The 18,038-nt window shown below is 45.2% G+C and overlaps 1 protein-coding gene across 2 annotated transcripts in view; it reads left to right on the top strand.

Annotated features, from left to right (window-relative positions):
* The window catches only part of egf (epidermal growth factor), a 170,760-nt gene that overhangs the window by 66,071 nt on the left and 86,651 nt on the right, over nucleotides 1–18,038 (top strand). For both annotated transcript variants that reach the window (XM_038792155.1, XM_038792156.1), the window contains exons 9-11: nucleotides 4,617–4,739; nucleotides 10,971–11,096; nucleotides 15,410–15,546. In XM_038792155.1, coding sequence (XP_038648083.1) covers nucleotides 4,617–4,739; nucleotides 10,971–11,096; nucleotides 15,410–15,546 — 386 coding nt within the window. The remainder of the gene's footprint in view (nucleotides 1–4,616; nucleotides 4,740–10,970; nucleotides 11,097–15,409; nucleotides 15,547–18,038) is intronic.

Raw genomic sequence — 18,038 nt, forward strand, 5'->3', positions numbered from 1 at the left:
TGGCGAGGGAGAACGCGACGGTCTGGAAGGCCGTCCTCCTGGCCCTACTGTCTAGAAGTCTCCCAGTCAGGAGGTCCTTCCCGATGCGCTCCACTCCATCCGGTCGCTCCTGTGCACTGCCACCATCGAGACCCTTCACGAACATATGTTTGCCTTCCCCAGGAAGTCCACCTTCGGGGTCACGCTCCCGTCCTGGCTGACAGTCCCAGGGCCCCTCCTCCTCCGGAAGCATGCGAGGGGTCATAAATCAGATCCCCTCGTCGAGAAGGTTTTGTTCCTCCATGCCAATCCACAATATGCCTACGTGGCACATCATGACAGGCGACAGGACACAGTCTCCCTCCGGGATTTGGCATCTGCGGGTTCCCCAGCCTCCATCACCACCACCCCCGACCCTACACCGTCACCTTCCACAACTACCCAGCTACTTCAAGATCTGGCACCCGGAGGCCCACCGGCAACCATCACCACCACCCGCCCACACACCTCCCCCCTCCACCGACTCAACTACTGGGTGAAGAAGAGGATGAAACGCTCCCGGACATGCAGGTCAAGACACCGGTGCCCACACCACAGCCGGGACTGAGGCGATCACGGCGGAAGGTCAAGGCCCCCGACAGACTTGATCTTTAAGTCCACTTCACCCCCGCTGGACACTTTTTTTAACAGGGGGTGAATGTGGTAAACCACTGTATTGTATTGTACGATTGTATTGCTACATGCCTGGGCTTGTCCCTGCTGGCTCCGAACCACTGTAGTATATAATATGTGTATTGTGGTAAACTGCCACTGTATTATATGTAATGTGGTAAATCACTGCTTGCTGGCTCCGCCTCCCCTCGGGCTCAGCATAAAGGTGACTGGTCTCCACCGCTGCCCCAGTTCGGGATCTGAGGCCAGGAGGCTTTCTGTTTTGTTTATTAAAGCCTCAGTTACGTTCACTGCTCGTCTCGTGTTTATTGATGGCACATCAGAAAGCTAACACATTATATGCCTTTTTAACAACCCTATCAACCTAGGTGGCAACTTTGAGGGATCTATGTACGTGGACCCCAAGATCCCTCTGTTTGATATCTGTCAAATGTCGCACATGATCAGAGACCACAATCGGCCATATTCCATTCCAATTATTTCTGGCAGAATTGAATTATCCACTATTAAAAAAACCCATACGGGAGTATACCTGATGTACATGGGAGAAGTTTGGAAATTCTGACTCTCCTGGAGGTTTATAGAAGGTCTGGTGGTGGCATCGTCCTTAAAAATCTGGAGTCAATTAAGACAGCTTTTTGGTTTGGGAAACGTGTTAGTGCTAGCCCCTATTTACGGAAATCACCGATTCACTCCGGCAAGATTGGATACAGCATTTAAAATGTGGCATAAAGGGGGGTATAAACAAGTGAAAGACTTGTTCTTAGAAGGTAGGTTTGCAAGCTTTGAAGAATTGAGGGAGAGGCACAAAATGCAGAGGGAGGAGAAGTGTAAATATCTTTAATTATGAAACTTGGTGAAATTAGAGACGTCCTCATTCCCTCGACTACCAGATAATCTGCTTGATAAGTTGCTCTTGCCACATGAGTGAGGGATGAGAGAATTATAAATATTTGTGGATGGTTGATGGACATGAGAAAAGCACTGATTGAGGAGATGAAACAAAAGAGGGAGGAAGAGTTGGCTATGGAATTGGAATGGGGAATATGAAGTGAAATTTTGCACAGGGTCAATGCTACATCTTCATGTGCTAGGATCAGCTCAATACAATTCAAGATAGTACATAGGGCCCAGGAAAGAATGAGCGGATTCTTCACAGAGGTAGAAGATAAATGTGAGAGGTGTAAAGGAGGACCAGCTACCACGTCCACATATTCTGGTCATGTCCATGATTAGTGCGGTTCTGGATCACGGTATTTAAAACAATAAAAATTAACAAAATTGCTGATGTGGAAATACTACTGGAACTTCTTGAGGCTGTTTTTGAGCTGTTGGAAGTACCAGGACTAATAGAAGGGAAGGGGCCGATGCAGATTGCCCAGGGCCGAAGTTTATTGGAATGGAAGTCAGAAGATCGCCAAAGGTATCGACATGGTTGGGGAATGTTGCAGAATTCCTTCAACTTGAGAAAATTAAGTTTGCCTTTTGTGGCTCAGATGGGTTTCTGGATGAGATGGAAGCTGTTCTTGTCTCTTATTTACGTATCTGTTTGTTGACAGTGGGTAAGGGGAAGGGGGTAGGGTAAGTGGGAAGAGGGAGGAGGGAAGAGGGGAAAGGTTTTTTTAAAAATTTAGATTACCCAGTTATTTTTTCTATTAAGGGGCAATTCCACCTACTCTGCACATTTTTGGGTTGTGGGGGCGAAACCCACGCAGACACGGGGAGAATGTGCAAACTCCACACAGACAGTGACCCAGAGCCGGGATCGAACCTGGGACCTCAGCGCCGTGAGGCGGTTGTGCTAACCACTAGGCCACCGTGCTGCCCTAAGAGGGGAACGGTTTAATGGAAATAAGAGAAAAATATCTCAAATTAGGACAATTGTATTTTGTTTATTTTGCTACTGAATGATTGTTTGTATGTGTGTTGTTATGTATGTCCTTATTTGAGTAAAAATATTTTGTTAAAAAGGAAGTAGTAACAGGACATTTGGAAAGTCAAGACGCAATCCATCAGAGTCAGCATGGTTTTATGAAGGGTGAATCATAGAATAATAGAATTTACAGTGCAGGAGGCCATTCGACCCATCGAGTCTGCACCGGCTCTTGGAAAGAGAACCCTACTTTACACCACACCTCCACCCTATCCCTGTAACCCTGCAACCCCATCTAACCTAAGGGCAGTATAGCATGGCCAGTCCACCTAACCTGCACATCTTTAGACTGTGGGAGGGAACCGGAGCACCCGGAGGAAACCCACGCAAACACGGGGAGAACGTGCAGATTCCGTGTTTGAATAATTTGTTAGAGTTCTTCCAAGATGTAACAAGTAGAGTGGATAATGGGGATCCTGTAGATGTAGTGTGACTGGACTTCAAGAAGGCATTTGATAAGGTGCCATGCGAAAGGTAAGATTCCACAGGGTTGGGGGTAATATATGAGCTTGGTAGAGGATTGGCTTACCAACAGAAAGCAGAAAGTGGGGATAAATGGATCTTTTTCTGGTTGGCAGTCTGTAACGAATGCTATGTCAAAGGGTTCGGTCCTCGACGTGTCCCCCAAGGTGCTCTTCAGGACCCTGTCAAAGTTCCGATGGAATTACTCTATGGGAATTGTTCAGGAAGTTTGAACTTGGGGTCGGCACTTACTCTCCTCCCCAGGACCGTCCGAAAATTTATCCAACACTGAGTGAGAGTCAGAAACTCTGGATGGTTCTGACTTTTTTGGATAGTTACCCAGACCCCCTGACTCCCCTCCCCGACACCCCTGACTCCCCCACCTAACCCGATTCATTCCTCTAAGCCAACCTGACCAACCATCTGACTGCCCCCTGATTCTTCCGGCTTGACTTGGTTACCCCCTGACTCCCCAATGTATGGGGGAAGCAGTGGCGGAGTGATATTCTCATCGGTCTAGTAATCCTGAGACAACAGAGTAATCCTCTAGGGTCTTGGTTCGAATCCCACCATGGCAGATAATTAAATTTGAATAATTCATAAAAATCTGGAATTAAACGGCTAATGATGGCAGTGAAAACACTGTCCATTGTTGTTATAAACCCACCTGGTTCACGAATGTTCTTTAGGAAATCTGCCATCTTTGTTTGGTGTGGCCAACATTTGACTCCAGATCCACAATAATGTGGTTGACTCTTAAATGCTCTCTGGCATTGCCTAACAAGCCACTCAGGCAAAGAAGGATGGACCAAACCAGTGACGCTCACATCCCGTGAATGAATAGAAAACATCTTGAGTGCCATTAGAATATAATAAGAGATAAGATAATAATCTTTATTGTCACAAGTAGGCTTACATTAACACTGCAATGAAGTTACTGTGAAAAGCCCCCTAGTTGCCACACCCCGGCGCCTGTTCGGGTACACTGAGGGAGAATTCAGAATGTCCAATTCACCTAACAAGCACGTCCTTGGGGACTTTTGGGAGGAAACCGGAGCACCCGGAAGAAACCCACACAGACACAGGGAGAGCGTACAGACTCCGCCCAGAGAGGGACCCAAGCCGGGAATCGAACCTGGGACCCTGGTGCTATGAAGCAACAGTGCTAACCATTGTGTTACTGTACGGGGGTGGATCATGGTTGATCCATACTCAAATCCACTTACTCTTTGCCCCATATCCATTAATACTCTTTCCTAACAGAAAATATCAATGACATTCTGGGAACAAAAGTGGAAAATAAAAATGGAGCAAAAACCATTCCAGTGCTCGTGCTTTGTCATTATGGCTGCCTATGAAGGCGCCTGAGAATATTTACTGTCCACTGACATTTCCATTGGAAAATCCTGGAAGTGGAGGTGACCAGTAGGGAGACTGTTTCCAGGCTGATTTTCATCCAGCACCACTCCAAATACAGCAGTAAAAATGTACATTGCATTTTACGAGGACAAAAATAATAATGCACTGAAAATGCTAATCTCATGCTGACTCAATTTTTTTAATTCGCCAGATCCCATTCCTTGTTTGGAAAATTACACTGAATGCAGCCTTGATTGCATCCAGACATCTGAAGGACCAGTCTGTGTCTGTCCACCAGGATCTATTTTACAATCTGATGGCAAAACATGCACAGGTATGATTTGAGAATGCAAAATCTATTAAAGGCATGCGCTCTGTGAAATTATTTGAAAAACTGCCCTTATGTGTTTGACCATCAATAAATAATACAACCTTTAGACCTCAATCCTATGAAATTGGAAAGTGTACTAGATTGAAATGAAATATTTTGCACTGGTTGCTGAAAAATTTAACAAAGGTGATTTATTTTGATTCTTGTGACTTGTAGTGGGCACTGCCAAGTGGGCTGTGGCAGGGGGTAACCCTCCTCCAATGTGAGAGGGGTTCCCTATATGTGTGGTGGTTGGGAGAGGGGTAAGCGCCAATGACAGGGCAGGGGGTGGGAAGGGGAGCTCCAACCACAGCGCGGTGTGGCGGGGAGAAGGGAGAGCCCTGATGATAGTGTAGGGGTGGGGGAGAGAGCGAATAACGTCCGTGGTGGTGGGAGTCACCCCGAAGCTTGTGAGTTGGTCCTCCGTGACCATGGAGGGGTCGGGGAAACTTATTTTAAATGCCAATCTGGGAGCCTTTTAAAGATTACAGCCTGATCTCTGTCTATTAGGCCCCGCCAGAGTGATGACGTAAACCATATCCCTAAATGCCAGATAGTCTGGTCTGAAAACGTGGCCGTGTTTTTGTAGTGAAACACATCAGATTTTGTCAGACTCTAACACTTCGCCATTTTTTTGAAAAATTTCTACCCTATATTTTCAACTTTCTTACAAATCCATAGAATCCCTGAAGTGCAGATAGAGGGCATTCGGCCCGTTGATCCAACACCGAGCGAATGAAAGAGCACTCAGTATCGTCCATTCCCCCGCCCTCTCCCTACAACCTGTAACCTACACATATTTGAACACTTTGGGGCAATTTATTGTGCCCAACCCTCCTAACCTGCACATCCTTGTACTGTGGGAGGAAACTGGAGCATCTGGAGGAAACCCATGCAGATACATGGAGAACATGCAGACTCCACACAGTCACTCAAGGTTAGAATCAAACCTGGATCCCTGGCACTATGAGGCAGCAGTACTAACCACAGTGCCAGTTTCTATTTTTAAAATCTCAAACAACAATCAAAAGCTGAAGGAATGAGACTTTACATCTATAATCGTTAATTTTAAACTCCAGGGAATTTATTTAGCAGCATTTAGCACTCGTCATGTCATTAAAAGGTTCGTTGGACTGAAATGGAAAGAGTAACTTTTAGTGGTGAGTTTCGTTCATATATGCTATACGAATACTACAATTGCATGACACTCGATGCAATTCATTGGTGAGATGGACAATAGAACATAGAACATAGAACAATACAGCGCAGTACAGGCCCTTCGGCCCTCGATGTTGCACCGACATGGGAAGTCAAAAACTAAAGGCCATCTAACCTACACTATGCCATTATCATCCATATGCTTATCCAATAAACTTTTAAATGCCCTCAATGTTGGCGAGTTCACTACTGTTGCAGGTAGGGCATTCCACGGCCTCACCACTCTTTGCGTAAAAAACCTACCTCTGACCTCTGTCCTATATCTATTACCCCTCAATTTAAGGCTATGTCCCCTCGTGCTAGCCACCTCCATCCGCGGGAGAAGGCTCTCACTGTCCACCCTATCTAACCCTCTAACAGCAATAAGATGCTGTTTTAGAGATGCTAGTGGTGGAGCTGCGCAACATGAACAGCAAGTTTTGAATTTACATATTTAATAGCATATCTGCCAGTGACTGAAGTTGCTGTTGTATTTCCATTAACGTAACCATTAGTTTAATAGAAATACCATCTTTTGGTCATTGAAAGTTTTTAATTGATTAGATAGTTTGAGGAGATACTCCATACCACACTCTAATTTTTCTTTTGCAGTATTTAGAGCACAGAACGTTTGGGGCGTGGTTTCCACTCTGGCAGGGCCAGATAATTAATCATTTATTAGTGTTATATTTTAAATAATGATTTATCTAAAATATATATACTAGTCTTGAATTCACCAGGATGATAAAATGACCAATAGTCTTCTTGTTGAAAGATTAACTATTTAATGAGTAATAAAATAATAAACTGTGAGTAATTTTACTTAATACTAAACCAACAATAAAAAATTAAAGTACAGTACAGATAACTCTATATTATAACAAACTAGTTCTAACTTCTCTCTATGTCTTGCTTGTTCACTGTTCTGAATCTAATGGAATTTCTAATGGAAATACTCAGCAACTTCAGTCACGGGCAGATATGCTATTAAATATGTAAATTCAAAACTTGCTGTTCATGTTGCGCAGCTCCACCACTAGCATCATCATGTCATCTGACTTAGAAAAGACGGGAAGTCAGTTCTTCTAGTATCTGACTGTGAGCCATCTAGTGTTGAAATGACTGTATTATATTTACATACATTGATCATGTATATTGACATCTGAATATCACAACAATTAGTACTTCAAATGCTGACATATATTAGGGGCCTCACGGTAGCATGGTGGTTAGCATCAATGCTTCACAGCTCCAGGGTCCCAGGTTCGATTCCCGGCTGGGTCACTGTCTGTGCGGAGTCTGCACGTCCTCCCCGTGTGTGCGTGGGTTTCCTCCGGGTGCTCCGGTTTCCTCCCACAGTCCAAAGATGTGCGGGTTAGGTGGATTGGCCATGCTAAATTGCCCGTAGTGTAAGGTTAATGGGGGGATTGTTGGGTTACGGGTATACGGGTTACGTGGGTTTAAGTAGGGTGATCATTGCTCGGCACAACATCGAGGGCCGAAGGGCCTGTTCTGTGCTGTACTGTTCTATGTACTGTTCTATATATGAAAGATGAATCACTGGCTCAGCAAAGAATGGGGGGGGCGGTATTCTTCCCCCCCTCCCCCCGGGCCGGGTGGGAGAATTGCCGGGGCACTGCGCGAATCGCGTCACACCGTCCCAACACCTGCACGCGATTCTTACCCCCCCCCCCCGAAACCAGCGCCGCGCGAATCGCGCTGAGCCGCTCGGAGAATCACCGCAAACGGCGAACGCTGATAATCGGCCTGGATGCGGCGAGCGGCCGAGTCCTGCCGGCGCCGTCCACACATGGTCGCTGCCGGCGGGTACTCGACGCAAAGGCTTCGGGGGCAGCCTGTGGGGGGGGGGGGGTGCTCCGTTCCCGGGGGGGGGCCTCCGATAGGGTCTGGATGACACAAGGAAAATGTGCAAACTCCACACGGACAGTGACCCGGGGCTGGGATCGAATGCGGGTCCTCGGCGCCGTGAGGCAGTGATGCTAACGACTGTGCCACTGAGTTGCCCGTCACCAGGGGCTTAACAGAATGCCAGCTGGTTTGTGAGCCTGCATCCCACATTCCACAGAGTCAGGCCAGCTTTTCAAAGAGTTGTTCTTCATGGCACCTCAGAGGTGTCGTGAACCAGTGTTTTGTGAAGGAATTGTTTTGAAAGTAAAGTTCGAAAGATGCTCCTCGTGCCACCCATACCAAGGTATGTCCCCATCCACTCTTATGGTGGGAATCTTTGCCAATTCTATGCCCATTCACTGTATAGAACCAATGGAATCAGGTGTTTCAACAGACTAATGAATTTCGGGGCTCTCAGAAAAGCCTCATTATGTATTCTGGGCCGAGAGACCAGAAATGTATTAGCTGGAGTGCCAGAGGAAGCATTAAATATTAACAGCTCTGGCTCTTAGATCTATACTGTAAACTGCAGTGTTTATTTACAAATGATAAAGAGGATTCAAGTGCTTGCATTTTGTCCTACTGAATCTTTAAAGTGTGTGGATGATTGATAATTTTGTTGGTCTGTAATTAAAAGGATTTTTTAAAAAAAGAAAGTGGAAAGTTACCAATGAATAACTTTTTTACAAGCTCTTTTTGTACACGTACTTCTATCACGATAGGATTCATTGGTCCTATACATACAATGAATGAATAGGCATGGCAGTGCCATAGCTTAGCATAGTGAGTCATGAGGGGCCATGGGGTGGGTGGGGAGCATACTTTGGCATGGGAAGCATATGGGGCAATTCGGGATTGGTTGGAGGCATCCTATGGCATGGGGAGCCATGGGGGCAGTGGGAGTCATACCTTTGTATGGGAGGTATGAGGGGACTGGATGGGACATATGTTGGCATGGATGGGTCATGGGCAGTGTGCGAAAGATGAGAGCTAGAGAACTTTATGCTTGTCATTATAACTGGGATTAAGTCCCACAGCACTGAAAGCAGGTCTTTTAAGAAGCTTGCCTTGGCACCCGGCAACCCTAGTGGCTGCCTCCAAACTCTTTCCCGGGCAGCTGGCCACACACACCACCTCCCCTCTCCCTTGCCACCACTCACACCACCACAATTAAAATCCCATGTGTGTGACCATTTTCTCCATCGGTGTGCGTGAAAAAATTGGGACATTTCCTGCACCGAGGATGAAAATCCAGCCTGTTACTTCTAATGAACTTGGTGCTGAATGCCTTGGGAAATTCAGCAATGCATTGTGGGAACATTGCTTCCTAGATTCCCCTTGCAAATGTTCGTACCATTGATCGCAAGAGACAAATGGGGCTTATAATATCAGTAACTTCACGGAGAAGCTACAAACTCGTTTGACAAAAGAAAAGAATTGGGGGATTGCCGGTATTGAAAAGTGCTTTTAAACTCTGACCATTTCCTGTTCTTGTACATTCTTACATAACTATAATTGTGACTTTCATGATTACCAAGCCATTCATTTTCAATCTAGGTACCCAATGATCTTTTGGAGATCTATGAAGCTGGTTGAGATGACATACTAACTTCAATGATAATAATGTTAAAATAAAATAAAATGTTATGGAATCACAGAATTTACAGTGCAGAAGGAGGCCATTCAGCCCATCGAGTCTGCACCGGCCCTTGGAAAGAGCACCCTAATTAAGCCCACACCTCCACCCTACCCCCATAAGCCAGTAACCCGACCTAACCTTTTGGATACTAAGGAGCAATTTAACATGGCCAATCCACCTAATCTGCACATCTTGGACTGCAGGAGGAAATCAGAGCACCCGGAGCATTAGCTATGAGGAGCGGTTGAATAAACTCGGTTTGTTCTCACTGGAACAACGGAGGTTGAGGGGCGACCTGATAGAGGTCTACAAAATTATGAGGGGCATAGACAGAGTGGATAGTAAGAGGCTTTTCCCCAGGGTAGAGGGGTCAATTACTAGGGGGCATAGGTTTAAGGTGCGAGGGGCAAGGTTTAGAGTAGATGTACCAGGCAAGTTTTTTTACACAGAGGGTAGTGGGTGCCTGGAACTCGTTGCCGGAGGAAGTGGTGGAAGCAGGGACGATCGTGACATTTAAGGGGCACCTTGACAAATACATGAATAGGATGGGAATAGAGGGATACGGACCAAGGAAGTGTAGAAGATTGTAGTTTAGTCGGGCCACATGATCGGCACGGGCTTGGAGGGCCAAAGGGGCTGTTCCAGTGCTGTACTTTTCTTTCTTCTTTCTTTGTTCTTTGAAACCCACGCAGACAAGGAGAGAAAGTGCAAACTTTACACAGTCACCCAAGGCCGGAATTGTACCTGGGTCCCTGGAGTTGTGAGGCAGCCGTGCTAACCACTGTGCCACCATGCCGCCATAATTATTGTAATTCTATTAAATGCAATTAATTGACTTAAGAGACTGAGTTAGTTTCTCCATTCCAATTCTCTTCCCTCACCCCGTGGAAGACAAATTTCTGTCTGTTTCCATAGCTAGTAATTCCCAGAACAGGTCGCTAGTCTGTTGCCAGGTGCTTATTGCTGAGGGGCGACACTCTGCATCAAGTGTGGCTGAACAGGAGTCTTTCCGGCTCTTACCTCCAGCCATTGGTCTGTTGGAAGAATTTGCAGATTGACACTCAACCTATTTGCATTGTGAATGCATCTTTCATGGCCATCAAGTCCTGGGATGGGACTCAAACCCAGAGCTTCTGGTTCTGAGAGAGAGATCTGCTACCCACTACACCACAAGACCTCCTCAGAGTTAGCTTCTGGTTACTACAAAAATCTACTTATCAGATTGCAATGCTGTGTTTCTACTGGTTTATGAGGCACCCCTTCCACTCCCTTGTAAAATGAATTGTTCAAGCTGCAACTATTTTATGTAGATTGATCTGTATTAAACAACATTAGGCCAGAATATCTTTTCTAACGAGTACCCTGTTGACAAAAAAGCTAGGCAAAGAATGAATTGTGTGTATGGTTAGAAGTTATGAGTGATTCCATGACCAATTTAGTATTTTTTTCAGGTTGCTCTGCAGTAGATAACGGTGGCTGTAGCCAGCTCTGTGTACTGAACAACCCAGTGTCTTGGGAATGTGAGTGTCTGCCTGGTTACCAACTACAACATGATGGACAACACTGCAGTGCCTCAGGTCAATGTTAACAATTTTAATAAATCATGTTTTCTTGATTTTGGACATAGTGTCCTGAACATTAACGGGGAAGGAAAGACTTTGGGGACGTTTATTCAATTTGAAGCATTCTCTCAATACCTCAGTAATAAAATCAAGTTGTAGAAATCTGGGGTGCGATTTTACTGAATGGGAACAAAGTCCCATAGCGAACGCATTTAGCCGTGTGTTTCCCGGTGCTCTCAGCTATAAAACACGACTTAGGTTTGATTAGGGGCCTCAATGGGGAACACATGGCCGAGGCTGCACTGAGTACAGTTTTGTATACCAAAGTGCTCCGCTCGCCGGAACTCCTCAGTGTAGCAAGAGATCAGGACGCCATTTTTAAATGGCGTAAAATCACCAAGGATCACCAATCACAATCCCCCGACATGAACCCCATTCCCCCCCCCCCAAGCCGCAACGCATTAAGGGAGGGAAGGGTCCCCAGGCAACCCCCCCCTCAAACACCACTCCCCCCCGACACCCATACAGGGCATCCCCAGCCTGATCACACCTGTACCTTGGCAGTGCCAACCTCATTTGTGGAGACCAGTACTGTATGGCCGAGGCGAAGGAGATTAATCCCACACCTCGGGTAACTGGGGAATCTGGACATTAAATTGAGACTAACTGTCTCGCTCTAATATGCAGATTTGCTAAAAGGTGATCCTGCCCACAATGGGCAGGTTCTCCAACACCTCACGAGATCCAACATGATCTCGCGAGGCATTGCAAGCCAGAGAGTAGCGAGCTGCTTTTCGGCTGCAGCGTGGCCAGAAAATCGCGCCCATGGTTACGTTTACAAATTTGTAATCACAACATTGAACTTTGCCCAATGGGAGCACATCTCAAAAATTAATTTCAATAAGTTGTGACTGGTGCACATCCAAAGTTCAATATGTGCGACCAACAGACATAACTCCAAGTCACAAATAGATTTGTAAAAATGACGTTTTATGTTTGTTACTTATTTTTAAAAAGTCTAATTGCCTTTCCCCAACCTCTTTTCTCTGAGAAAATGCTACCTTAAATCTCCACCAAAGTTTTGCTTCTAATAGCAAGTGCAGGGAGTTCCTGGACTAACTTTTTGGACTTTAGTTGTCTTTAATCCTTCCTCCATCTTCCCTATGTCTACCTAAGCTAAACCTTCCCCAAGGCTTGCCCTGCCCTTTCTCTTGTCTCTCTCCCATGTCTTCTCCGAGCTCATTTTGTCCATTTGACCTGACCTTGGCCCCATTCCTACTAAATTCTCTTGTCGTTCCCCACCACCATCAACACCACCAGTCCCCTCCCCACCCACCTTCCCAGTACATCCCCTGTCTGCTCCCCCCCCCCCCACAACCTTCATGCTCGCTAACATTATGAATTGTTTATTCTGTTTGAGTGCTGTCTGCCCCCCTTTCGAAATTCCCATCTAATAATAATAATAATAGTCGCTTATTATCACAAGTAGGCTTCAATGAAGTTACTATGAAAAGCCACTAGTCGCCACATTCCGCTGCCTGTTCAAGGAGGCCGGTATGGGAATTGAACTAGCGAGCTGTTTAGCCCACTGTGCTAAACCAGCCTCTTCAACCCTTCTCAAAAAAATCAAGTCTCAACTCTTCCCTTATAATCTACCACTCAATCTTGAATCTCTGTTTCTTTAGCAAAATCCATAAAAATGCTGTTACTCTCCCCAAATTCGTATCTATCACAATTCCTCCAATCAGGGTACCTTCCTGCTCTACAATCAAACTTGTGAAGTAAACTCTGCGATTGTTATTGTACTGCATTACTCCTTTTCACCTTCCTTGGCCTCTTGTCCTCAGGTTCCTAAACCAGAATGGTCAATGTTTTTTTAAGAGGGTGATATCCCTGTGGAACCCTTTATAAATTTCAGGCCGCAAGTCTTTATTGTTTCATTGCCTGGGCGCTCGTGCTCTTTGTTACAGTATAAGCTGGAGATCATTGCTATGTGAGGCATCCTAGGGCTCGATTTTCATTCTCGAGATGGGCAGTGGGAATTGGGAAAATTCCTTGCTCAGTCCACCTGGCTCAGGAGAAAGTGCCCTAAGGGTGGGACTTTCATTGTGGGGGTGGGGGCAAGGGCCTCGAGTGTGGAATACAATTGGGCCAGCCGATCTGAGACAATGTTTGGAGGCAGACGTAGTGACTGCTGAATGCTGAGGCAGGTTGTTTGAAAGGCCCCGCTCAGTGCTGTGGGTCTTCATCCTTATTATGAAAACAACAGAAAGCTCCTCCCAAATTCAGTTCTCAAACACCCTCCCTGCACACACTCCCCATGCACCATCCATGTCAACCCATCCCCAATATCCACCTTCATGGCCCTTTATTCACCTCATGCCCGCTATGCTCCCAAATAGCCACTATGAGCTCCATGCCAAGATATGGCATCTCCATGCCCATTCACCCATAGTAAATTGAATTGCTGCAATCAACCATATAGTGACAGGGACAGCACGGTGGCCTAGTGGTTAGCACAGCTGCCTCACCGCGCTGAGGTCCCAGGTTCGATCCCGGCTCTGGGTCACTGTCCGTGTAGAGTTTGCACATTCTCTCCGTGTTTGCGTGGGTTTCACCCCCACAACCCAAAAATGTGCAGATAGGTGGATTGGCCACACTAAATTGCCCCTTAATTGGAAAAAATAATTGGGTAATCTAAGTTTATAAAAAAAAAATATAGTGACAGAATAATGTTTTTTTTTTAACTTTTAAAAAAGTAATTCATTAAATAACTTTCTTCAGAAAAGCTCATTTTTATTATAGCCAGTTATCCAGACTTTAAAGTATTGATAGCTGAAACAGCAAGCATGTACAATCTCTTTATCTTGTGTAAGTAAACATTGTGAAATTGACAGCATAGATCAGAGATCCAAACCTCTCAATCAAACAATGTTTTTCCTGGGGTTGAGGTGCTTCAACTGACTAATGTATTGCCGGGTTCCCAGACAAGATACATAATGAGGTTAGCTGAAAGCCAAAAATTAATTAGCCTATTGAAACACCTGAGTCTTAGGGAAATCATTGCTTGATTGACAGCACTGGCTCCCTGATCTATGCTGTCAACTTCACAATATTTATTAGCACAAAATAAAGAGGTTTCTAGTACTTGCAGTTTCAGCTATATTGGGCTATAGTAAAATTGAGTTTTTAAAGTGTAAAGTTATCAATGAATAATTAATAATTGAAAAGTTTTTTTTTACACATTCATCTGTCAATATGTGGTTCATTGCTTCTGTAAAATAAATAGTGGGTGAATGAGCATGACATAGAACATGGAACATAGAACAGTACAGCACAGAACAGGTCCTTAGACCCCCGATTTTGTGCCGAGCTATGTCTGAAACCAAGATCAAGCTATCACACTCCCTGTCATTCTGGTGTGCTCCATCTGCCTATCCAATAACCGCTTGAAAGTTCCTAAAGTGTCTGAGTCCACTATCACAGCAGGCAGTCCATTCCACACTCTAACCACTCTCTGAGTAAAGAACCTCGGACATCCCTCCTATATCTCCCACCCCAAACCTTATAGTTATGCCCCCTTGTAACAGCTACATCCACCTGAGGAAATAGTCTCTGAACGTCCACTCTATTTATCCCCCTCATCATCTTATAAACCTCTATTAAGTCGCCTCTCATCCTCCTTTGCTCCAATGAGAAAAGCCCTAGCTCCCTCAACCTTTCCTCATAAGACCTGCCCTCCAATCCAGGCAGCATCCTAGTAAATCTCGTTTGCACCCTTTCCAATGGTTCCACATCCTTCCTATAATGAGCTGAACAGAACTGCACACAATACTCCAAATGTGGTCTCACCAGGGTCATGTATATTGCAGCATAACCCCACGACATGCAACAGCTTGGCACAGGGTCATGAGGAGCCTTAGGGCTTGCTTGGGGAGGTGCTTATCCTGAGGAGGACTTCTCGAACTTACCTTACAAAAGGTTCCCGTATGCAGACTATGATTCACAATGACTGAGGTGCCATGAACTGTGACACTTTGAAAAGTTTGGGCAACTCCATGAAAATTGTGGAGGACAAGCCTATTCCCGCAATGGAGCCGGCCAGGTCAGGAATGCAGGCTGCAAACTCATCTCAAGTAATCCACACCCTTAAAAAGGAATTGCCAAAAATCAGAAACCCCGGGATTGCGATCGGGAATCCTGGAATCGGTACTCGCTATCATTTCTAAAGGGCTCCTGAATCATCTCAATCAACGGAAATCCAGCTTGCTAGCCATTGACATTGATTTTGAATTGATATAGTAAATAATGTAATTTATATTTAACAGGTCCCAGACCATTTTTGTTATTTGCAAATAGCCAGGATATACGGCGCATAAACTTTGATGGAACAGATTATCATACTGTGCTGGAAAGACAGATGGGAAGAGTTTTAGCGCTTGATTATGACCCTGTCGAAAGTAAGGTAAGTAGGATTTTACCACATGGTTGAGCCCTGAAAGAAAGACTTTAATTTATATAGACATATAGTTAAGACTTCCTTTCAGGTTTCAATTAATATGTTAATTTTTAATTCATACTCCAGACACAGAAGTTTGGAAATGACTGGTGAAGTTAATGACAATGCCTTTCAGTATTCAGGTGACATTTCTCTGTCTCTTACCTTTGCAGTGGGATTGGTGATTTAAAATTGGGTATTATCCAGATATACCTTTTTAAAGCATTGGACAAAAAACATTTCAAAAATTACATGAAATGTCCTTCCATTAATATTATGGTTGAATTCCAGCTTATAGTATTTAAGTAATTCAGTTTACTGATCAAGGAAACCATTAAATCGTGTACTTGGTAACTACAAAGCCATGAAATGTAACACAAATGTTTTTTATGTGGGGTTTAATTGCACATATTAGACATTGCTATCAATATGCTTTCCATCCTTCAATGAAGAATCCTGGACCTTTTGCTTTTGTAATACCATCTTTATTTCTGTCTCATAATTGAACACTGTTCTATGCCCGGTTAGCTGATCAGAATGAGGGACTGGTGTGAAAGATATTGGTGTCGGGACAGTGCTGGTGAATCTCACGCAATGCTTGAAATGTCTCATGAGATTCAATGGAATCTCGCAAGAAGTCGTGATCTGGATCTCACCCTCCCTGACGAGTTCCCGATATGCATATTTAAATGAGCCATTAGGCCAGTTTCTCCCAGGGCCAAGATTCACCAGGGTGGCACCCTGGCTCTCCCCTGACACATGGGCACCTTGGCTGGGGCATGCTGACAGTGCCAAAATGCCCAGGTGCCAGATTGTCCGTGCCGGGGGGGGGGGGGGGCGTGGGGCGTGGAGTGGTGCTGGGGGTGCCTTACCCATAAGAGGTGGGGTGAGGAGGATCCTGGAGGAGCTAAGTTGAGTGAAGTGGGGGAGGGGGGGGGGGGGGGGGGGGAGTCTGGAGGCCACTGATGAGGGTTGCAGGTTCGGGGTTGCCTTTACAAACGGCGCCCTGATCCATGAGTAGTCTTCCTGCACTGTCGAGCTCAGCTTGTCAGTGCAGGAAATGACTGAAGTGCGGCCTCGATGGGATGTTCCTCACCGAGGCCAAACAAATGGCAAAGTGCCATTGAGTGGCAGGGTCATTAAGCGCCAAGATGCACCCCGCTAAACACACCCAAAACAGGACGTAGACAGTGGAATTCTCCGTCGGGGGACCTTCCGTTCCGCTGGCAGCATCCATGCGGCAGACCGGAGAATCCCCCCAGAATCTTTTTCGTTGAATCGCGCCAATCATTTGTCTAAGTGTTCCTAGGTAGTCGCAGTTAAAAATTGGATAGATTTCCCAAATCTCAGCTGGAAAGTGCCTGAATGTTGGTTGAGAATAAGATGAGACTTGGCTTCTTACAGTCGATTAGCAGATGATACTCACCGATCAGCCATGCCCCCCATCCATCAAAGATGTTTTTTAGTTTATGGTGCCTGTTGATACATACTGAAAAGTGATTCAATACCTTTGGGAGAGGAGTAGAGAACATTGAGAAATCACTGTGCCGCGACTTCTTATTGAGGGATATGCCAAGGACATTTCATCTTCTGGAGTTTGAACACTCTGATTTCATTGTTCTGATTTAATTTAAAACTATAAGTATCTGTCCTATTTTTCTTTTCTCGTTTGTACTGGTTATTATTTACATCTCACACAATTTCCTTCAGATGAGGAGGTGGAATAGTTTGAGCCTGTCCATTGTGACCAGTAGGATAAACAATTCAATCAGGCATGTCAGGATGCCATGATATTCATGTCTTCTTCTTTAAACTACCCAAGGTGTGCAGCACCTAATGTACATTCACCTCCCTAGCTAGCAATTCAATTAACAGATAACATAACTCAATCAGTCAAGTTAAGAATGCCAAAGTGACATGAAATCCCCAAGAATCAAATCCAAAATCATCCAGTTGGGAGATAACATTCTCTTGCTTATTCTACTGGCGGTGAAGCATATGTGTATTTTCATTTGGCACCAAAATAAAATCTCATGGCTACTCTAAAGGATTCAATAGCTATCCATTGTGAGCTGGATCCTCTCAAAGATGGGGCTGGAATTAATGCAGCCATTGTGGTGGGAAACTTGGCAGCTGAGCCCACTTAATCGCAGGAGAGACCATGCATCGGTCTCCAGGTGTCAGGAAAACCTACCGCGATTTTAAGCTGGAATGAGGACGAGTCGATGGGGGAACCTGAGCTGCTTGTGGCATGTTGTCAATTAGGCACATTAAAGAGCCAATTGACATCAATTATCCCTGAGCCTACCAGAATTTGATGATGTCTTAGGGAGTACATGTGACTGGCCTCGCTGGCCTCTGCCTCCCAAAGGCCACCCAACAAACTTTGTTGGATTTGCCTGCAGCATAATGAGGGAGGTAGGAGAGAGTTGCTCTTTCAAAGACACTTAATGCCTGAT

Source organism: Scyliorhinus canicula, chromosome 3, assembly GCF_902713615.1.
Source record: "Scyliorhinus canicula chromosome 3, sScyCan1.1, whole genome shotgun sequence".
NCBI classification, from domain to species: Eukaryota; Metazoa; Chordata; class Chondrichthyes; order Carcharhiniformes; family Scyliorhinidae; genus Scyliorhinus; species Scyliorhinus canicula.